Source organism: Trematomus bernacchii, unplaced genomic scaffold (genome assembly GCF_902827165.1).
Source record: "Trematomus bernacchii unplaced genomic scaffold, fTreBer1.1, whole genome shotgun sequence".
Lineage (NCBI taxonomy): Eukaryota > Metazoa > Chordata > Actinopteri > Perciformes > Nototheniidae > Trematomus > Trematomus bernacchii.
The window spans coordinates 78,599-100,000 of NW_022987631.1; the positions used below are offsets into that span (position 1 = coordinate 78,599).

General features: G+C 41.5%; 1 protein-coding gene across 1 annotated transcript; it reads left to right on the forward strand.

Annotated features, from left to right (window-relative positions):
- The first annotated feature begins 6,187 nt into the window (after positions 1–6,187).
- LOC117484606 (mucin-5B-like) lies at positions 6,188–7,210 on the forward strand. Its single transcript, XM_034133040.1, has 4 exons — positions 6,188–6,336; positions 6,417–6,513; positions 6,598–6,660; positions 6,765–7,210. Exons 1-4 carry the CDS (start codon positions 6,234–6,236, stop codon positions 7,078–7,080), a joined length of 579 nt encoding a protein of 192 aa, XP_033988931.1. The 5' UTR covers positions 6,188–6,233; the 3' UTR covers positions 7,081–7,210.
- Positions 7,211–21,402: the final 14,192 nt, after the last annotated feature.

A 21,402-nucleotide genomic window follows, 5' to 3' on the forward strand; every position in this document is an offset into this window, starting at 1 on the left:
GTCCCCTGTCGACTGCCCTTGCATTCCTCCATGGCTCAAAATGTCCAACTTAAAGTATTTGGAGAACCAGGAAAATGTAAAGATTATGCCCCAAAATAGTGCTTCAAAATCGGGTAGAGTCACCTGCAAAGTGCCCTCGCATTCCTCCATGTCGAACTTAAAGTATTTGGAGAACCAGGCTGGGGGGTCTTGAGGCACAAAATTAGGCCCACTCAGAGTGCTTGGTGAGCGGATACATTCTTCCATGATTTGCAACAGCGTTTTTTTTTTCTGAGTGCACCCAAAAACTGGGTTTCCGATTTCGTGCGGACGGTAGTCTGAAAAGTATGGATGAATCTTTTTCACAGGGTAGGGGAAATGAAGCCCAGGGACCTTTTCCCCTTCTCCGTTGCACCAACCATCGGAGAAGGGGAAAAATCGTCCCGAGGCGCCAAACACCTGGCCCCCTTCTCCCGTTGGCACAATTTTTCAAAACTTCATTTTTGATTATTTTAAGATATAATTAACCGTTTTCTTCACTTCTTTTTGCTTTCCACGGGTGGGGGTGCCTAGCAGGCCACCTATGAGCACCCAAATTCGGCCTGGATCATCCAGGATTTGTGGGCTAAGCTCCATAAACTGACTAAATCACCCAGAGAGGTCACCTTTCTAGCCCAAAAATATATAATACAAATACATTTAAATAGTAAAAGGTGCACTTGTGCTCTGCATTACCCGGAATTTGATTTTCATAGCCCCATGATAGTGATTAAAAATCATTTTCATGGGAAAAAGTGTTAAAACGCCTGATTAAATTATATGCAGGACCCCAGTGAGCTCCAGACTATGTGCATTGTGTTGGGGAACCATATAAATGATAGAATAAATGCATTTAAATGCAAAAATAATGATTTAAAATTATTTTAGGGGGACAATTGTGGAGAGGAGCCTGAAAATGACTCTGCAGCACCCCGGATAACTACCAGTTCATCTGGTTTAAATGTGGTGGTAATAGTGGCATTAACTAGTACCCAGTACTGGGAGAGAACCAGGCTACAGCACATGTCTTTTCAACCCAGGAAAGAGTGCTCAAAACGTGGGTAAAGGTGTGTTAAACAGTGGGGTAACATGTTTCAAATGACAGCATGGTGCTGCTTGTTGGCAGGCTGACTCAGTTCACTTGTCTCACACACACCCAGGGGGGGGCGAAAGAGGACACATTGACCCAGCAGTAAGTGCTCAAAACGTGGGTAAAGGTGTGTCGAACAGTGGGGTAACATGTTTCAAATGACAGCAGAATGATGCTTGTTGGCAGGCTGACTCAGTTCACTTGTCTCACACACACCCAGGGGGGGGCGAAAGAGGACACATTGACCCAGCAGTAAGTGCTCAAAACGTGGGTAAAGGTGTGTCGAACAGTGGGGTAACATGTTTCAAATGACAGCACACTGCTGCTTGTTGGCAGGCTGACTCAGTTCACTTGTCTCACACACCCAGGGGGGAAAAGATAACACTTGTACCCAGGAATAAGTGTTTGAAAGGCGGGGAAAAGTTGTTTGAAATAGTATAATACCTCCAGGGCGCATAACTGCACTTTACAAGCCAGAAATAATGTTTAAATGGTCGGGGAAAGTATTTTTAAATGTCTGGAAGAGAGTTTTAGCCAGTCATTTTGCACGATATCATTTAACATTGACGCTCTCCTGAAAATGCACAGAATATGTGCATTTTCAGGAGAGCGTCAATGCTAAATGATATCGTGCAAAATGACTGACTAAAACCCCGGAATAAGTGTTTGAAAGGCGGGGAAAAGTTGTTTAAAATAGTCTGATACCTCCAGGGCGCATCACCAAAAATGTACAAGCCAGGGAAGGTGCCTGAATCCCGGATACTTTAGGTCTGTCACTTAGGGTGACCGCACCACTCCGACGCTCCCGAGAGTGGACGTCCATTATTTGTAAGGCACCTAAGACAGACAAGGGGACAGGAAGAGATGAATTTCTAGTTGTTAGGACTCATTCTGGGGTAAACAGTGGTGTTAAGACGTGGCTCCCCTCGGGCTCTTCTCAGGGGAAAAGCAAACTGGTTCTGAGTGATTCTCAAGAAGAACAAACAGTGATTCAAACCAGTCCCAACCAGGATGTAAAACAGGTTAGTATTGGAGTAAAGAGGTTACATCCCCCCCCCCTCACCTGTTGGAACGTCAACAGACTATTTAAAAAATCATTTTAGAAATGCTGCAGGACCAGCCTCAGTTTCAGCGCCCACCCCCCGTGTGACAGCACGGTCCCATGACTTCACGTCACCACCGCTAAGCTAAGGGCGGCTAATGTTGGGCTATAAAGGAACTACAGCACGGTCACATGACTTCACGTCACCACCGCTAAGCTAAAGGTGGCTAATGTTGGGCATGATGATGTTTAGTCGTCTCATTTAGACACTGTTAGCAACCTCAGTTTTTAAATTCACCAGTGGGGTATTTACTGACGCATTTTATGTGGTAGAACAAAACGTTACAATTTCTTCAGCTTGTGTTAACCATTGACCTCCAGACAAGGGGACAGGAAGAGATGAATTTCTAGTTGTTAGGACTCATTCTGGGGTAAACAGTGGTCTTAAGACGTGGCTCCCCTCGGGCTCTTCTCAGGGGAAAAGCAAACTGGTTCTGAGTGGTTCTCAAGAAGAACAAACAGTGATTCAAACCAGTCCCAACCAGGATGTAAAACAGGTTAGTATTGGAGTAAAGAGGTTACATCCCCCCCCCCCCTCACCTGTTGGAACGTCAACAGACTATTTAAAAAATCATTTTAGAAATGCTGCAGGACCAGCCTCAGTTTCAGCACCTGCCTGCAGACATGCCTCGTGTAAGGTAAGGCCTGATACAACAGACTGATTTAAACATGATGATGGATATTTATTTTCTCTTGGATTTATTACCATTTTTAAGGTAATACAAAAGGAAATGATCAGGTTACATTACGTACAACTACAGTTTGACAAGTAAAGTAACTAAGTACACTTACTCAAGTACTGTATAAGGACAATGTTGAGGTACTTGTACTTTACCTAAGTATTTCAATGTTTTACTACCTTGTACTTCTACTCCACTACAGTTCAGAGGTACATGGTGTACTTCTACTCCACTACAGTTCAGAGGTACATGGTGTACTTCTACCCCACTACAGTTCAGAGGTACATGGTGTACTTTTACTCCACTACAGTTCAGAGGTACATGGTGTACTTCTACTGCACTACAGTTCAGAGGTACATGGTGTACTTCTACTCCACTACAGTTCAGAGGTACATGGTGTACTTCTACTCCACTACAGTTCAGAGGTACATGGTGTACTTCTACTCCACTACAGTTCAGAGGTACATGGTGTACTTCTACCCCACTACAGTTCAGAGGTACATGGTGTACTTCTACTGCACTACAGTTCAGAGGTACATGGTGTACTTCTACTGCACTACAGTTCAGAGGTACATGGTGTACTTCTACTCCACTACAGTTCAGAGGTACATGGTGTACTTCTACTGCACTACAGTTCAGAGGTACATGGTGTACTTCTACTCCACTACAGTTCAGAGGTACATGGTGTACTTCTACTCCACTACAGTTCAGAGGTACATGGTGTACTTCTACCCCACTACAGTTCAGAGGTACATGGTGTACTTCTACTCCACTACATGTATTTAATACCTTTAGTTACTTAAGCCCAAGCGTTTAAAAACAACCTATTTGAGTGAGCTGTTGCCAACTGCCATTGACCTCCATTGTAATTAAATGAGGGTTGCTTGGGTGATAAACAGAAAGAAAGTGGTGATCCACCTACAACTCCCAAACAGTGAGTGTTAGATTGGTTTTAACATTTAACACCATGTTATTTATTTATCTGATGCTCTATTTAAACAGAATTATTAAATCTAAGTCTCTAATTTAAAGAGTCCTCTCCTGCTGATGTTCAGGTGTATATCAGTATGTAGTGTCTCTACTTTAAAGAGTCCTCTCCTGCTGATGTTCAGGTGTATATCAGTATGTAGTGTCTCTACTTTAAAGAGTCCTCTCCTGCTGATGTTCAGGTGTATATCAGTATGTAGTGTCTCTACTTTAAAGAGTCCTCTCCTGCTGATGTTCAGGTGTATATCAGTATGTAGTGTCTCTACTTTAAAGAGTCCTCTCCTGCTGATGTTCAGGTGTATATCAGTATGTAGTGTCTCTACTTTAAAGAGTCCTCTCCTGCTGATGTTCAGGTGTATATCAGTATGTAGTGTCTCTACTTTAAAGAGTCCTCTCCTGCTGATGTTCAGGTGTATATCAGTATGTAGTGTCTCTACTTTAAAGAGTCCTCTCCTGCTGATGTTCAGGTGTATATCAGTATGTAGTGTCTCTACTTTAAAGAGTCCTCTCCTGCTGATGTTCAGGTGTATATCAGTATGTAGTGTCTCTACTTTAAAGAGTCCTCTCCTGCTGATGTTCAGGTGTATATCAGTATGTAGTGTCTCTACTTTAAAGAGTCCTCAGGTGTATGTAAAAGTAGCGACAGTAAAAGTAGTCATTGTGCAGATTGGTCCATTTCAGAATAATATATATGATATGTTTTATAATGATTGATCATGAAAGTGTTCTCAAAGCTGGTAAAGGTGCAGCTAGTTTGAATGACTTTGTATACTGCAGGGTAGCTTGTGGATTTACTCCAGGTGGAACTAAAGTCTGATTTAACACTTGATTATATTTCACATCATTCATCCACATCTGTGAAGTAACTAAAGGTATTAAATACATGTAGTGGAGGAAAAGTACACCATGTACCTCTGAACTGTAGTGGAGTAGAAGTACAAAGTTTAAAAACATTGAAATACTCAGGTAAAGTACAAGTATCTCAAAATTGTACTAAAGTACTGGAGTAAATGTACTTAGTTACTTTACACCATTGCTTGTAACAGAGTATTTTGACCATGTGCTGTTTCTACATGACCTCCTGTGATGAAAAGAAGGCTCAGTGAGCAGAAGTGAACCGTATCACAGTCTGACATCTAGTGGTGGAAAAATACATTGCATTTGATTTATTAGGGATCTTTCGACTAACAGAAGCATTTAATATTCTCTCATAATATAAAACCATTCTGTATGATAATAACTTTTATTTTGATGTCAATAAAACTCCACTACATGTATTTAATACCTTTAGTTACTTCACAGATGTGGATGAATGATGTGAAATATAATCAAGTGTTAAATCAGACTTTAGTTCCACCTGGAGTAAATCCACAAGCTACCCTGCAGTATACAAAGTCATTCAAACTAGCTGCACCTTTACCAGCTTTGAGAACACTTTCATGATCAATCATTATAAAACATATCATATATATTATTCTGAAATGGACCAATCTGCACAATGACTACTTTTACTGTCGCTACTTTCACTATATTTTGATGAGAATACTTTTCTACTTTCACTTGAGGAACATTTTGAATGCAGTACTTTTACTGTAACAGAGTATTCCTACACTCTGGTACTTCTACTTTTACTCAAGTACAAGACCTGAGTACTTCTACTTTTACTCAAGTACCAGATCTGAATACTTCTACTTTTACTCAAGTACAAGATCTGAGTACTTCTACTTTAACTCAAGTACAAGATCTGAGTACTTCTACTTTTACTCAGTACAAGATCTGAGTACTTCTACTTTTACTCAAGTACATGATCAGAGTACTTCTACTTTAACTAAAGTACACGCTCTGAGTACCCCCCCCCCCCCCCCCCCCCCCCCGCCCCCCTGTGTCTCTCTTGTGTTTATCTGGTTGAAGATGTAATGACCCAAAAGGCTAAAGTTCCCTCACACTAAACACAGCACACTTTGTGAGAGTTTATTATTAACTCCAGATCCTTGGTGTGATCAGTTGTGGTCAGAGGATGAGCTGGTTTTCATTTAGGGGACAATTCCAATTGGTGTGTGTGTGTGTGTGTGTGTGTGTGTGTGTGTGTGTGTGTGTGTGTGTGTGTGTGTGTGTGTGTGTGTGTGTGTGTGTGTGTGTGTGTGTGTGTGTGTGTGTGTGTGTGTGTGTGTGTGTGTGTGTGTGTGTGTGTGTGTGTGTGTGTGTGTGTGTGTGTGTGTGTGTGTGTGTGGTGTGTGTGTGTGTGTGTGTGTGTGTGTGTGTGTGTGTGTGTGTGTGTGTGTGTGTGTGTGGGTGTGGGTGTGGGTGTGTGTAGGTTGGTGGTGAAGCCCTGGTGCTCAGCAGCACAGCTCAGCTGATGCACGGCGTGGAGCTCTCCAAGGACCAGACTGGAGTCACTGCTAAGTTCCCGTCCTCCAACATGACTCTCTTCTTTGATGGCAACAGCGCACATGTGACAGGTACAGAACAGTACTTCCAAACTGAATATTACATATTTATTTCTGAATGACAGCTTTAATTCTACCCTCACATCCACCAGGACTTCCTGAAGCTGTAGAGGGTTTGTGTGGCAGCCCCTCCAACTCCAGCTGGACCACCACCCCGACTGCAGAGAAGTCCTCTATCAGCCTCCCTGGGTACCGCTCAGTCCGACTGATATGACCTATTTGTCATAATGTGGATTAGGGTTCAGATGTAATGTGATCTTTGTCTCCCTCTAGCTGTGAGATTCAATACCAGGACTCAGTCGACAGCGCCATCAACTGCAACCGCTGCACCGACCAGTAAGAGCTGAGCCATGAACACCCTCGTCTTGTCATGTCATATAAGCAGCGTTGTTTCTGCAAGATCAACCAATGTAACACGGAATACTCTTCCCTCTGAACAGCTGTAATCTCATGAGGCAGCCTCCCTTCTCCGCCTGTCACGAGCACACCGACCCAGAGCCGTACATCAGCGCCTGCACACACACTCTGTGCAGATACCCGTCAGTGGATGGGGTCGACTGCCACTTTTTGGAGGCTTACGCCAAGGCCTGCAGCCTGGAAGCCAACGTGACCCTGGAGGACTGGAGGTCAACTTCTGGCTGCTGTAAGACCCTCTTTCACTTGAATATTCACAGTCGTTGTGGTTTAATACACAACTGGAAGTCCCTGTGTTTGTATAGTAGCCTGAGTATGGTCACATATACAGGATATATGTAATATGGATAGTGTGCAGTGTTTGATTCCACTTCATTCTAGGTTTATTACTTCATTCCTAGTAATAGTTTGTATAATCATTGTTATTAGTGATATTATTATGATAACTATTTAAAACTGTGTATGAAGGAAAAAATGGAAATTAAATTAAAATTAATAAAAGCATAGATTTTGTAAAATTAATTATTTTTATTTCATTTTAAATATTTTAAACTCGTCTAACTGTCATAGTTGGCTCCTCATGTTGGATGTTGTATTACGGTGTGTGTGATATCTCCTGTATAGATAGATTGTTAATACATATATAACTTTTATCAATATATTTTAAATATATATTATTATAAATTGTTATTAATACTATCATGAGTTTTAGAATCCTTATCTGAGATCTGCACCACTAAGTGTGTGTGTGTGTGTGTGTGTGTGTGTGTGTGTGTGTGTGTGTGTGTGTGTGTGTGGTGTGTGTGTGTGTGTGTGTGTGTGTGTGTGTGTGTGTGTGTGTGTGTGTGTGTGTGTGTGTGTGTGTGTGTGTGTGTGTGTGTGTGTGTGTGTGTGTGTGTGTGTGTGTGTGTGTGTGTGTGTGTGTGTGTGTGTGTGTGTGTGTGTGTGTGTGTGTGTGTGTGTGTGTGTGTGTGTGTGTGTGTGTGTGGTGTGGGGGAGTGTGGGGGAGTGTGTCTGTGTGTGTGTGGGAACATCAGAGCACCACAGGGCACACTTAAACCCCACTAAGAGGAGGGGCTTTAGGTTGGTGTGGCTGATAACTACTGAAATCTGACACACACACACACACACACACACACACACACACACACACACACACCATCCTCCTCACCTTGTACCTCTTAACTTCCTTCACGGGGTTATACCTTTCCCACCTGTTCAATACAGAAGCCATTTATGCCATTAAAACCATTAATATACTATATATTTATATATCATCACCATGTGTATTTATATACCACCCTATGTATTTAAATACCACCATGTGTATTTAGGGAGGGGGCAGTTGGTTCTCTGCCAGTCAGGTGAGGTATTACTATTTGACTAGTTACGAATTACTTCTTAACCTGTTAAGCCCCGAGCCTGTTTTTCAGGTCTCAGGCTCGAAAATGACATTCCCAGAACAAATGACCATATCTTCCCTTCTAAAAGGGTTAAATTAATAATCTTTTTTCTCAAAGTAATGATAAACCTGTGAGTTGGATGTAGAAAAGTCAGAATCAATATAGATGTTTTTTATTTTAAAGAAAATTCAGATTTTACATAGTAAAAAACTGTAAATTATAGTGTCCGTCCAAAAATTATTTTTTACAGATAGTGAAAACTACCCTTGGATGATGGGTTAGTAGACTAAAAGCTTTAGGAATCCAAAGTACAACATATAATAAGTACCCTGTATCAAGATTGATGCAAAACAAGTGACATTTCACCTTTTTAGAGAGGTTTAGCCAAAAGAAACCACTTCTGGGGTCATTTGGGTGGATTTGACCTATCTCTGGCCCCCCTTGCTCGATTTTGATAATTGACATCTCTTTTTAACCGCTAGAGCCAATGGAATCGAGGGAAAGTTCCACATTCACACACAGGTTACCAAATAAGGAGTGAGAGTGACGCGTAGAAAAACCGGATGCTACGCTAACCTCTGGTGGCTACCATTAGCAGCTACTTTTTATTCTCCGATTTTTACATAAAAATTGAATTATGGATTATCAATAATTTTTTCAAAGAGACAGACACATTGGATTAACCTCTGGATTAACCTTCAGCCGCGTTTTTTCTCGTTTTAATGCCATTGAACACGACTTTTGATCAGAATAACAGCTAAAGGTGAGCATATCTTCGTGTTTTGCTACCTAAAGCTACGTCGTGTGTTGTCTGTATTTGCTTCCCCTGTCACGAGTTCTGATCGCTCAGTGATGATCCTTATAGTTCTGTGGACTCTCAGAATGTTATTTAAGCTTGTTTGTGCAGATCCAATAAGTATATCGATCGGTATAGGTTCTGTAATAACGGCATTAAGATCTTTTCGCTCAGGGCAGATTCAGAGGCTCAGCGTTAGTCTTGTGTTTCTTTTTGCTAAAAATGGTTCATATCATCAGTTAGCTGAGTTTCTTCCCATTACATGGATATAAAACATTCATAGTTTATTAAATATTAAGAAGCCCTCAGACGCTGTTTCCTGCAGATGATGCGTTTTTCCGCCCGGGGGCGGGTCGATGGGGTTAGACAGGTTAAAGTAACCCACCCTGCTTATTGGTGTTCTAAGTTGAATATCTTTAGTGACGCTGATGAAGTGAACCAATGAGTTCACGGGTGAACTGAGGAAGTGAGAGATGCGATCAGGTATCAAGTACGACCTTAAACAGTAAATGTTTACACGGTGGTGGGAGAAGTACTCTTATTTACTCTGTACAAATATAATAGTTCAACACCTTTCTTCTACTTATTAGTGTTGTTAAATGTCTTGCCCTACAGTGGTGAAATGAACCAGTGAATTCACGGGTTAGCTGAAGCAGTTAGATAGAGGAAGCAGTGAGATGGAGGAAGCGCTTCCTGCTCAGGCTGAGGGGCTGAGGGTGCTCCGTGCAACCCGTCCGAGCAGCTCCAACACCGCTCCTCTCTCTCCACTTTCTCTCACCTGTAAGCGTGTTTCCTCGTCTCTGTGAACCTGCTCCGGTTCTCCGGTGGCCGTCCTGCGGCGCTGACATCCGGGTACTCGAGACTCCTCTCCGCGTCACCTCCTGGTTCTTCACCTGCCCCGCCCACACCTGGGTTGCGGCCCCCAATAACACCCAGCTGGAGGTTGAAGGAAGTTGGAACTTCCAAATATGGTATTGATGAATCGTGATCTTCTCGCTCCCAGGAAAGAAACTTAAAATAATGAGACTAATGGAGTCTCTGAAAAGGTTCAAATTGGTACTTTAATTAAGTAACGTGGTTAAAGAACAAGCATAGGTAAGGAAGAGACAAAGCCGGTGATGTCTCACGGGAGGCTGCAGCGAAGACAAGAGGCTGTGTCGTCTTTTCCGATCACCTTTATACTTTTCTCGTTCTCTCCCGCGGTGCAGATAGGGGGACCGCCCTCCTCGTCTTCAATGTTCGACATCGCGTGAAACAGAGGATTTCGACATTTTGTATTCCTTGCTTACTTCCTTAAGCCTTTTCTCCTCCTTATCTCTTTCATGACTTTTTATTTAATACTTTATAAACAGCTGTAATAGTTAGTTTAGAAATCCTAGAAACACCTTTACGGCACCAGTTCTCATTTACGGTAACTCCCTCTGACGTCATAGCTACTCACGTATGTGAAAACACTCTACGATCAACTGTACCTTCATTTAATATTCAGCAGTAATAATATCTCGACGTCTATAGATGTAGTGTTAAAGTCCGTAGGTTTTGGTGTGCAACACTCCATGTCATTTTCACTTTACATTCAGAAAACGTAATATTAGCCACATGCTAACTACTAACTACTAACCGGATATGAAGGATTTTCAGAATAAAAGCTTGGCATTGAGATTTTATGAGAACTTCCGGGTTTTTTTCACAATGAAACAGCTTTTAAACTGACGATATATTTTAGACTAAATTATGCTATTAAACATTGATTTTAATTTCTAACAATGGTCAACGCAAGTTTTAAGAGAACGCAGAAAAATACAATATGGAGCACCGAGTACATCTTGTGGTTTTAGATATATTAACATACTATTTAGGTTCTCAGCTGTTTGTCGATTTGGCTGTTTAGCGCAGTGTAAATTGTGTTTATTTTGCTAATTTGTATTTTAATATTCCATTTAAAGGAATATATATATACATGCTAACTGAGCATGTTCAGTTAGCATACATGCTAACTGAACATCTCAAGCTAAGAGCTTGACAGATGGAACAATGCATATACTCACATTTTTACAAGAATCTGATTTTGTGTAAGTTTTAAATATTCATTAAAATTCCTTTGAAGGAGAGTCTTTCACATTTTAATGTTTATTTATTTAAAACATGTATTCGTTGCTATACTGTAGACATGTGCATATGCAGTGGTGTATACTTTAATACTACTACTATATTATTCCTTTAAGTGTGGTTTTAAAGTCAAATGATATAAACGTATTGGGTATAGAGCCAAGTAACGCAGTCAGGTAATTAGGAAAGAGCCTCTGTTTGTAGATGGGGTTTGTGGCCATGTTGGCGGCCCCTGACGTTTTAAAATAAAGGATCAAATCATTGATGAGTTTTTATTCTTAGTTTCTCTCTAACCCTAACCCTTTACCTCACTGATCCTTCAAACACTGTGATGCCCTGCTTCACTGTTACTCAGATAGATAACTGATGAAATGCACGATGCTTAAAGGAATACTTTAAATGGAAAGGAGCATTTGTATATCAATAGAAAAAAGTCCGGTTAAAATGGATGTGAATGGGGGGCTGCGTTTAACAAAGACAAAACTGAAGACAAACATTGATTTATAAGCTTCACACAACTCGTGCATTATAATCAAAGTCTCATCTATTCATTGGGTGCTCACTACTTCTAAAAAGCTTGCATACTTGACTACTAATTACACTCCTGCAAAAACATTCACGCTTGAGCCGATGTGCAACAGTCCAGAAAAGAGTGTTTTAGAAAGCAGTGAGAATACAACTTTGTTTAGAGTAGGTGTATCACTCCACAGGAAATAAAAAGGAACTCACCTTGTGGTTATAACCGGCAAGAGAGGAAGCCTTGAGCTTGAGAACTAATCGAGGGGTTTGTCAAACAGAGCACATGGTGTAGTCCTAAACGATAGCTGGGGATTCTGGGTAGTGTAGTGTCTTCTGCCATCCTAAACTCCGAAAAAATATTTGTTTCTCCGAATCGAAGGGGGAAAATACAAAAGCATTGCACACAATTTAAACCAATCAATGTTGTGTAATTAACAGGATAATCTGGTGTTTTTGAGTTGATGAGTAGTGCAGATATCTCTGTCAAATCAATCGACAGTAAGGAGAATAGTTACTTCCGGGTGTACAATTCTCCGTTATCCAATGGGAATGGACGCTCACATTGCCTTTAACACCCGCCGACACAAACGAATGCGGTGCTTCCATGAGCGTCAAATCCCGGCGCAGATGGGAATACATTGCAATCAGTTGAAAGCTCTTTGCGTCCCTTTATGAAGCTGAAGGAGCCTAGGAGCGTTCCAACTACACGCCTCGGGACCCTGACCAAGGGTCGCTCCTGGACGTTTATGGAGTGAGAGTGTGTTGTTACAAATAGTTAATCCAAGTATTTTAATTTCTTTTTTCACTTAAATGTTTATGTCGCGTTTGGCATCGTCGGCGCCGATCCAAACACCTTCAGTTTTGTTGTGGTTTAAAGGGGACCTATCATGCAAAATGCACTTGTCTACGTCTTTTCTACATGAATATGTGTCCCCGGTGTTCCAGGGAACTCACCAAGTGTCAGAAAACACAACCCTCTCTATTTTCCTCCATACCCAAATCTCTAAAAAAGGGGGGCTGCAACGGATCTGATAAAAACTGATCCAGATTTGAACACTGTCCTGACGTCAGGGCGGTGGCGCTACGGCTATTGGGCCAACTCCACCAATCAGGAGGAGACAGCCACGGCCATTGCCGTTCGAAAGCGCTGGAGACGCTGTAGTACATATGCCAGGCCTGTAGGTGGTGCTGTTCTCACTGAATCTGCCCTTGCTAAAACAGAGCTAAAAAATGTAAAATTGAGCAAAATGAGGCATGGCTAAAATGCATGATCTGTTTGGTATTTTGAAAAATAAAAGTATAAATATGCCTCATATAGGTATGGTCCTACACTATATTATTATAATATAGCATGATAGGTCCACTTTAATTTAGCTCCTGATGCCAATTCATATAGGTTTAGGTGGTTTGTTCGAACATCCATTTCTAGTTGTTTTTTATTATAACAGTGACATCGTCTGCAGGCGATGGCAGTTATTTTGGGCGCATGGCCAACTGGTGTTCTTGATATTAACCTGTCATTGTTTATTAGTTTAATGAATGGACTTATGGCTAGCACGTATAGAGCTGCGCTTAGAGGGCACCCTGCCCTCTCTCAACATTAAATGCATTTGTTAACACACCGTTTACATTTACACAGACACAAGATTTAAAATACAGACACTCACTCATGTTTATGAAGGCTTCAGGGAATCCATAGGCCTTCATCACCGACCATAAGTCATCTCTGGATAAATAGTCGAAGGCTTTTTTTTATCAAGTCCAATAATAAAAACACTTTTTCTTCTTTTGGTTTATTTATGATTTCTCATAAAATGGATAAGTTGTCCCACATGAGGCGACCTTTTATAGCGCATGTTTGCTCTTTATCTGTTATTTGATTATATCTGTTAATCTATTCATTATTATTTTAGCTAATATCTTATAATCAGTATTCATTAGTTAAATGTCTGTCATTATCTATATCAGTTTCATCGTTTTGTTTATATAGTAAAGTCAAGACACCTTCATCAAATGAGTCCCCCATACAACCACTGCTGAGGCCTTCATCAAACATCGAGGTCAGTACGTTTCAAACATCCTCAGATAATAGTTGATCAAACTCAGTGGGCAGGCCATCAGGACCGGGGCAGGCCGTCAGGACCGGGGCTCTTACCAACATTCAGCTCTTTCACCGCCTGGATCACCTCGTCTTTTCTAATTTCACAGAGAAGGAAATCAAAGTCTTGGATGTTGTACGGAGGGATTGTTCCCAACAGAGTTTTAACACAGACCGTTTCAATGTCTATGTTTTGATATGCTTCAGAACATAAATCTCTTATCGCTTCTCGTTTCTGTTTTTCATTATACACAATACAACCTTCTTGATCTTTTATACATTTGATGAATTTACTTTGAATTGGCTTTTGGTTAGTTTTAATGGCTAACCCTAACCCTAACCCTTTAAGTTGCCTCTTTGATCTATTTCAGATGTTGTATGAATATTATATAATAATTCCTCGTTTAATTGATCAATTTCAGTTTTTAATTTAGACATATTTTCTTCTACCGTTTTAGATTCAACTTTAATCTGCTTTAAATTAATATATTGTTTGATTAATGTTTAGTATGTTTTGCTTTATGTAATTCTCTACATTTAAATTAAAAAAATGTTTTATCCTAATTTTTAACGTTTCCCATAATTTGATGTCAGAGTTTGTTAAACATCTCAATTGTATTATTTTTTGTATTTCCAGTTTTAGTTCTGTTGAAACACAAGTATCTTTTAGGCACTGTGTGTTCAGTTTGCAGAAGCCTCTAGTGGAAGGGGCTCCGGAGGATAATGACGTTTGGACCAAAAGATGATCCGAAAAGTTATTAAAGATTGTTTTATAGTTGGTTACTGAGAAGTGATTCGATACATACATCCTGTCGATACGGGTTTTGCTTGTTTTGTCAGATCTCGTGAAATCCATACCAGCGGGATTCAGTGATCGACAGACATCGATTAGGTTTGCATCGTCGCAGATTTCTTTTAACAGTTTTCCTTCCGGCCTCAGTTTAAAAACAGCTGTACTACACTTATCTATTTCTTCTGTTACTGTTCAAATCCACACCTAATATCATTTTATAACCCACTGTTAAAAGTTCTCTTAGTTTTCTGAACAATGTTAGTTTATTCTGTGCCTCAGGGGCAAGTATAAATATTGATCAGTCGATATTTTTCATTTTTATAAAAACAATCCACCATGAGCAGCCTTCCTGGGATTATGTCCCTTCTTCTAATAATAGTTATGTCTTTGTCTTTGAAGAAAATGCCAACTCCGTCAGCTCTCTCCAATGGATATAATACATGTACCTTTATACCACATTTTACACACATCGTCAACATCACTGGTGGTATTCAGTCTAAGTTCCTGCGTAAAAAGGAAGTCATAATTAGTGTCTAATAAATATTAAATGTTCCTATCTCGAAAGTCTTTGCACTGAATACCACGTGCATTCCAGGGTAGCAACATTTAATAAGCACATATTGATTTTGAAGATGAACTATGGTGAGGTATTTACATTCGCCCGTTTTTCATTTAGGTTCAAGTTTTCTACTGACCACCCTCTCCTGTGTGGGGACTTCCTGTCTGTGTCCTCAGGTGTGTGACTTCCTTCTCTGTCCTCAGGTGTGTGACTTCCTGTCTCTGTCCTCAGGTGTGTGACTTCCTGTCTGTGTCCTCAGGTGTGTGACTTCCTGTCTGTGTCCTCAGGTGTTTGACTTCCTGTCTGTGTCCTCAGGTGTTTGACTTCCTGTCTGTGTCCTCAGGTGTGTGACTTCCTGTCTGTGTCCTCAGGTGTGTGACTTCCTGTCTGCGTCCTCAGGTGTGTGACTTCCTGTCTGTGGCCTCAGGTGTGTGACTTCCTGTCTGCGTCCTCAGGTGTGTGACTTCCTGTCTGCGTCCTCAGGTGTGTGACTTCCTGTCTGTGTCCTCAGGTGTGTGACTTCCTGTCTGTGTCCTCAGGTGTGTGACTTCCTGTCTGTGTCCTCAGGTGTGTGACTTCCTGTCTGTGTCCTCAGGTGTGTGACTTCCTGTCTGTGTCCTCAGGTGTGTGACTTCCTGTCTGTGTCCTCAGGTGTGTGACTTCCTGTCTGCGTCCTCAGGTGTGTGACTTCCTGTCTGTGTCCTCAGGTGTGTGACTTCCTGTCTGCGTCCTCAGGTGTGTGACTTCCTGTCTGTGTCCTCAGGTGTTTGACTTCCTGTCTGCGTCCTCAGGTGTGTGAACATCAGCAGGAGAGGACTCTTTAAAGTAGAGACACTACATACTGATATACACCTGAACATCAGCAGGAGAGGACTCTTTAAAGTAGAGACACTACATACTGATATACACCTGAACATCAGCAGGAGAGGACTCTTTAAATTAGAGACACTACATACTGATATACACCTGAACATCAGCAGGAGAGGACTCTTTAAAGTAGAGACACTACATACTGATATACACCTGAACATCAGCAGGAGAGGACTCTTTAAAGGAATGATTAAATCTAAGTCTCTACTTTAAAGAGTCCTCTCCTGCTGATGTTCAGGTGTATATCAGTATGTAGTGTCTCTACTTTAAAGAGTCCTCTCCTGTTGATGTTCAGGTGTATATCAGTATGTAGTGTCTCTACTTTAAAGAGTCCTCTCCTGCTGATGTTCAGGTGTATATCAGTATGTAGTGTCTCTACTTTAAAGAGTCTTCTCCTGCTGATGTTCAGGTGTATATCAGTATGTAGTGTCTCTACTTTAAAGAGTCTTCTCCTGCTGATGTTCAGGTGTATATCAGTATAGAATCCAATGTCCAACTTAAAGTATTTGGAGAACCAGGAAATGTAAAAATTATGCCCCAAAATAGTGCCTCAAATGCGGGTAGAGTCCCCTGTCGACTGCCCTTGCATTCCTCCATGGCTCAAAATGTCCAACTTAAAGTATTTGGAGAACCAGGAAAATGTAAAAATTATGCCCCAAAATAGTGCCTCAAATGCGGGTAGAGTCCCCTGTCGACTGCCCTTGCATTCCTCCATGGCTCAAAATGTCCAACTTAAAGTATTTGGAGAACCAGGAAAATGTAAAAATTATGCCCCAAAATAGTGCCTCAAATGCGGGTAGAGTCCCCTGTCGACTGCCCTTGCATTCCTCCATGGCTCAAAATGTCCAACTTAAAGTATTTGGAGAACCAGGAAAATGTAAAGATTATGCCCCAAAATAGTACTTCAAAATCGGGTAGAGTCACCTGCAACGTGCCCTCGCATTCCTCCATGTCGAACTTAAAGTATTTGGAGAACCAGGCTGGGGGGTCTTGAGGCACAAAATTAGGCCCACTCAGAGTGCTTGGTGAGCGGATACATTCTTCCATGATTTGCAACAGCGTTTTTTTTCTGAGTGCACCCAAAAAACTGGGTTTCCGATTTCGTGCGGACGGTAGTCTGAAAAGTATGGATGAATCTTTTTCACAGGGTAGGGGAAATGAAGCCCAGGGACCTTTTCCCCTTCTCCGTTGCACCAACCATCGGAGAAGGGGAAAAATCGTCCCGAGGCGCCAAACACCTGGCCCCCTTCTCCCGTTGGCACAATTTTTCAAAACTTCATTTTTGATTATTTTAAGATATAATTAAACCGTTTTTCTTCACTTCTTTTTGCTTTCCACGGGTGGGGGTGCCTAGCAGGCCACCTATGAGCACCCAAATTCGGCCTGGATCATCCAGGATTTGTGGGCTAAGCTCCATAAACTGACTAATCACCCAGAGAGGTCACCTTTCTAGCCCAAAAATATATAATACAAATACATTTAAATATGTAAAAAGGTGCACTTGTGCTATGCATTACCCGGAATTTGATTTCATAGCCCCATGATAGTGATTAAAATCATTTTCATGGGAAAAAAGTTGTTAAAACGCCTGATTAACTTATATGCAGGACCCCAGTGAGCTCCAGACTATGTGCATTGTGTTGGGGAACCATATAAATGATAGAATAAATGCATTTAAATGCAAAAATAATGATTTAAAATTATTTTAGGGGGACAATTGTGGAGAGGAGCCCTGAAAATGACTCTGCAGCACCCCGGATAACTACCAGTTCATCTGGTTTTAAATGTGGTGGTAATAGTGGCATTAACTAGTACCCAGTACTGGGAGAGAACCAGGCTACAGCACAATGTCTTTTCAACCCAGGAAAGAGTGCTCAAAAACGTGGGTAAAGTGTGTGTTAAACAGTGGGGGTAACATGTTCAAATGACAGCATGGTGCTGCTTGTTGGCAGGCTGACTCAGTTCACTTGTCTCACACACACCAGGGGGGGGCGAAAGAGGACCATTGACCCAGCAGTAAGTGCTCAAAACGTGGGTAAAGGTGTGTCGAACAGTGGGGTAACATGTTTCAAATGACAGCAGAATGATGCTTGTTGGCAGGCTGACTCAGTTCACTTGTCTCACACACACCCAGGGGGGGGGCGAAAGAGGACACATTGACCCAGCAGTAAGTGCTCAAAACGTGGGTAAAGGTGTGTCGAACAGTGGGGTAACATGTTTCAAATGACAGCACACTGCTGCTTGTTGGCAGGCTGACTCAGTTCACTTGTCTCACACACCCAGGGGGGGAAAAGATAACACTTGTACCCAGGAATAAGTGTTTGAAAGGCGGGGGAAAAAGTTGTTTGAAATAGTATAGATACCTCCAGGGCGCATAACTGCACTTTACAAGCCAGAAATAATGTTTAAATGGTCGGGGAAAGTATTTTTAAATGTCCTGGAAGAGAGTTTAGCCAGTCATTTTGCACGATATCATTTAACATTGACGCTCTCCTGAAATGCACAGAATATGTGGCATTTTCAGGAGAGCGTCATGCTAAATGAATTCGTGCAAAATGACTGACTAAAACCCTGAATAAGTGTTTGAAAGGCGGGGAAAAGTTGTTTAAAAATAGTCTGATACCTCCAGGGCGCATCACCAAAAATGTACAAGCCAGGGAAGGTGCCTGAATCCCGGATACTTTAGGTCTGTCACTTAGGGTGGACCGCACCACTCCGACGCTCCCGAGAGTGGACGGTCCATTATTGTAAGGCACCTAAGACAGACAAGGGGACAGGAAGAGGAATGAATTCTAGTTGTTAGGACTCATTCTGGGGTAAACAGTGGTGTAAGAAAGACCGTGGCTCCCCCTCGGGCTTCTTCTGTCAGGGGAAAAGCAAACTGGTTCCTGAGTGATTCTCAAAGAAGAAACAAAACAGTGATTCAAACCAGTCCCAACCAGGATGTAAAACAGGTTAGTATTGGAGTAAAGAGGTTACATCCCCCCCCCCTCACCTGTTGGAACGTCAACAGACTATTTAAAAAATCATTTTAGAAATGCTGCAGGACCATCCTCAGTTTCATTCAGCGCCCACCCCCCGTGGTGACAGCACTGTCCCAGGACTTCACGTCACCGAACACCGCTAAGCTAAGGGCGGCTAATGTTGGGCTATAAAGGAACTACAGCACGGTCCCATGACTTCACGTCACCACCCGCTAAGCTAAAGTGGCTAATGTTTGGCATGATTATGAGTTAGTCGTTCATAATTTAGACACTGTTAGCAACCTCAGTTTTTTAAATTCACCAGTGGGGTATTTACTGACGCATTTTATGTGGTAGAAACAAAAACGTTACAATTTCTTCAGCTTGTGGTTAACCATTGACCTCCAGACAAGGGGACAGGAGAGAGATGAATTTCTAGTTGTTAGGACTCATTCTGGGGTAAACAGTGGTCTTAAGACGTGGCTCCCCTCGGCTCTTCTCAGGGGAAAAGCAAACTGGTTTCTGAGTGGTTTCTCAAGAAGAACAAACAGTGATTCAAACCAGTCCCAACCAGGATGTAAAACAGGTTAGTATTGGAGTAAAGAGGTTACAATCCCCCCCCCCCCCCCTCACCTGTTGGAACGTCAACAGACATATTAAAAAATCATTTTAGAAATGCTGCAGGACCAGCCTCAGTTTCAGCACCTGCCTGCAGACATGCCTCGTGTAAGGTAAGGCCTGATACAACAGACCTGATTTAAACATGATGATGGATATTTATTTTCTCTTGGATTTATTACCATTTTTAAGGTAATACAAAAGGAAATGATCAGGTTACATTACGTACAACTACAGTTTGACAAGTAAAGTAACTAAGTACACTTACTCAAGTACTGTATAAGGACAATGTTGAGGTACTTGTACTTTACCTAAGTATTTCATGTTTTACTACCTTGTACTTCTACTCCACTACAGTTCAGAGGTACATGGTGTACTTCTACTCCACTACAGTTTCAGAGGTACATGGTGTACTTCTACCCCACTACAGTTCAGAGGTACATTGGTGTACTTTTAACTCCACTACAGTTCAGAGGTACATGGTGTACTTCTACTGCACTACAGTTCAGAGGTACATGGTGTACTTCTACTCCACTACAGTTCAGAGGTTACATGGTGTACTTCTACTACTCCACTACAGTTCATAGGTACATGGTGTACTTCTACTCCACTACAGTTCAGAGGTAACATGGTGTACTTCTACCCCACTACAGTTCAGAGGTACATGGTGTACTTCTACTGCACTACAGTTCAGAGGTACATGGTGTACTTCTACTGCACTACAGTTCAGAGGTACATGGTGTACTTCTACTCCACTACAGTTCAAGGTACATGGTGTACTTCTACTGCACTAACAGTTCAAGAGGTACATGGTGTACTTCTACTCCACTACAGTTCAGAGGTACATGTGTACTTCTACTCCACTACAGTTCAGAGGTACATGGTGTACTTCTACCCCACTACAGTTCAGAGGTACATGGTGTACTTCTACTCCACTACATGTATTTAATACCTTTAGTTACTTAAGCCCAACGTTTAAAAACAACCTATTTGAGTGAGCTGTTGCCAACTGCCATTGACCTCCATTGTAATTAAATGAGGGTTGCTTGGGTGATAAAACAGAAAAGAAAGTGGTGATCCACCTACAACTCCCAAACAGTGAGTGTTAGATTGGTTTTAACATTTAACACCATGTTATTTATTTATCTGATGCTCTATTTAAAACAGAATTATTAAATCTAAGTCTCTAATTTAAAAGAGTCCTCTCCTGCTGATGTTCAGGTGTATATCAGTATGTAGTTCTCTACTTTAAAGAGTCCTCTCCTGCTGATGTTCAGGTGTATATCAAGTATGTAGTGTCTCTACTTTAAAGAGTCCTCTCCTGCTGATGTTCAGGTGTATATCAGTATGTAGTGTCTCTACTTTAAGAGTCCTCTCCTGCTGATGTTCAGGTGTATATCAGTATGTAGTGTCTCTACTTTAAAGAGTCCTCTCCTGCTGATGTTCAGGTGTATATCAGTATGTAGTGTCTCTCTACTTTAAAGAGTCCTCCCCGCTGATGTTCAGGTGTATATCAGTATGTAGTGTCTCTACTTTAAAGAGTCCTCTCCTGCTGATGTTCAGGTGTATATCAGTATGTAGTGTCTCTACTTAAAGAGTCCTCTCCTGCTGATGTTCAGGTGTATATCAGTATGTAGTGTCTCTACTTTAAAGAGTCCTCTCCTGCTGATGTTCAGGTGTATATCAGTATGTAGTGTCTCTACTTTAAAGAGTCCTCTCCTGCTGATGTTCAGGTGTATATCAGTATGTAGTGTCTCTACTTTAAAGAGTCCTCAGGTGTATGTAAAAGTAGCGACAGTAAAGTAGTCATTGTGCAGATTGGTCCATTTCAGAATAATTTATATGATATGTTTTATAATGATTGATCATGAAAGTGTTCTCAAAGCTGGTAAAGGTGCAGCTAGTTTGAATGACTTTGTATACTGCAGGGTAGCTT

Coding starts and splice junctions, on each gene's coding strand:
- LOC117484606 (XM_034133040.1), top strand. CDS start 6,234: ATGCACGGCGTGGAGCTCTCCAAGGACCAGACTGGAGTCACTGCTAAG. Junction 6,337..6,416: donor CAACAGCGCACATGTGACAG/GTACAGAACAGT, acceptor CACATCCACCAG/GACTTCCTGAAGCTGTAGAG. Junction 6,514..6,597: donor TCCTCTATCAGCCTCCCTGG/GTACCGCTCAGT, acceptor GTCTCCCTCTAG/CTGTGAGATTCAATACCAGG.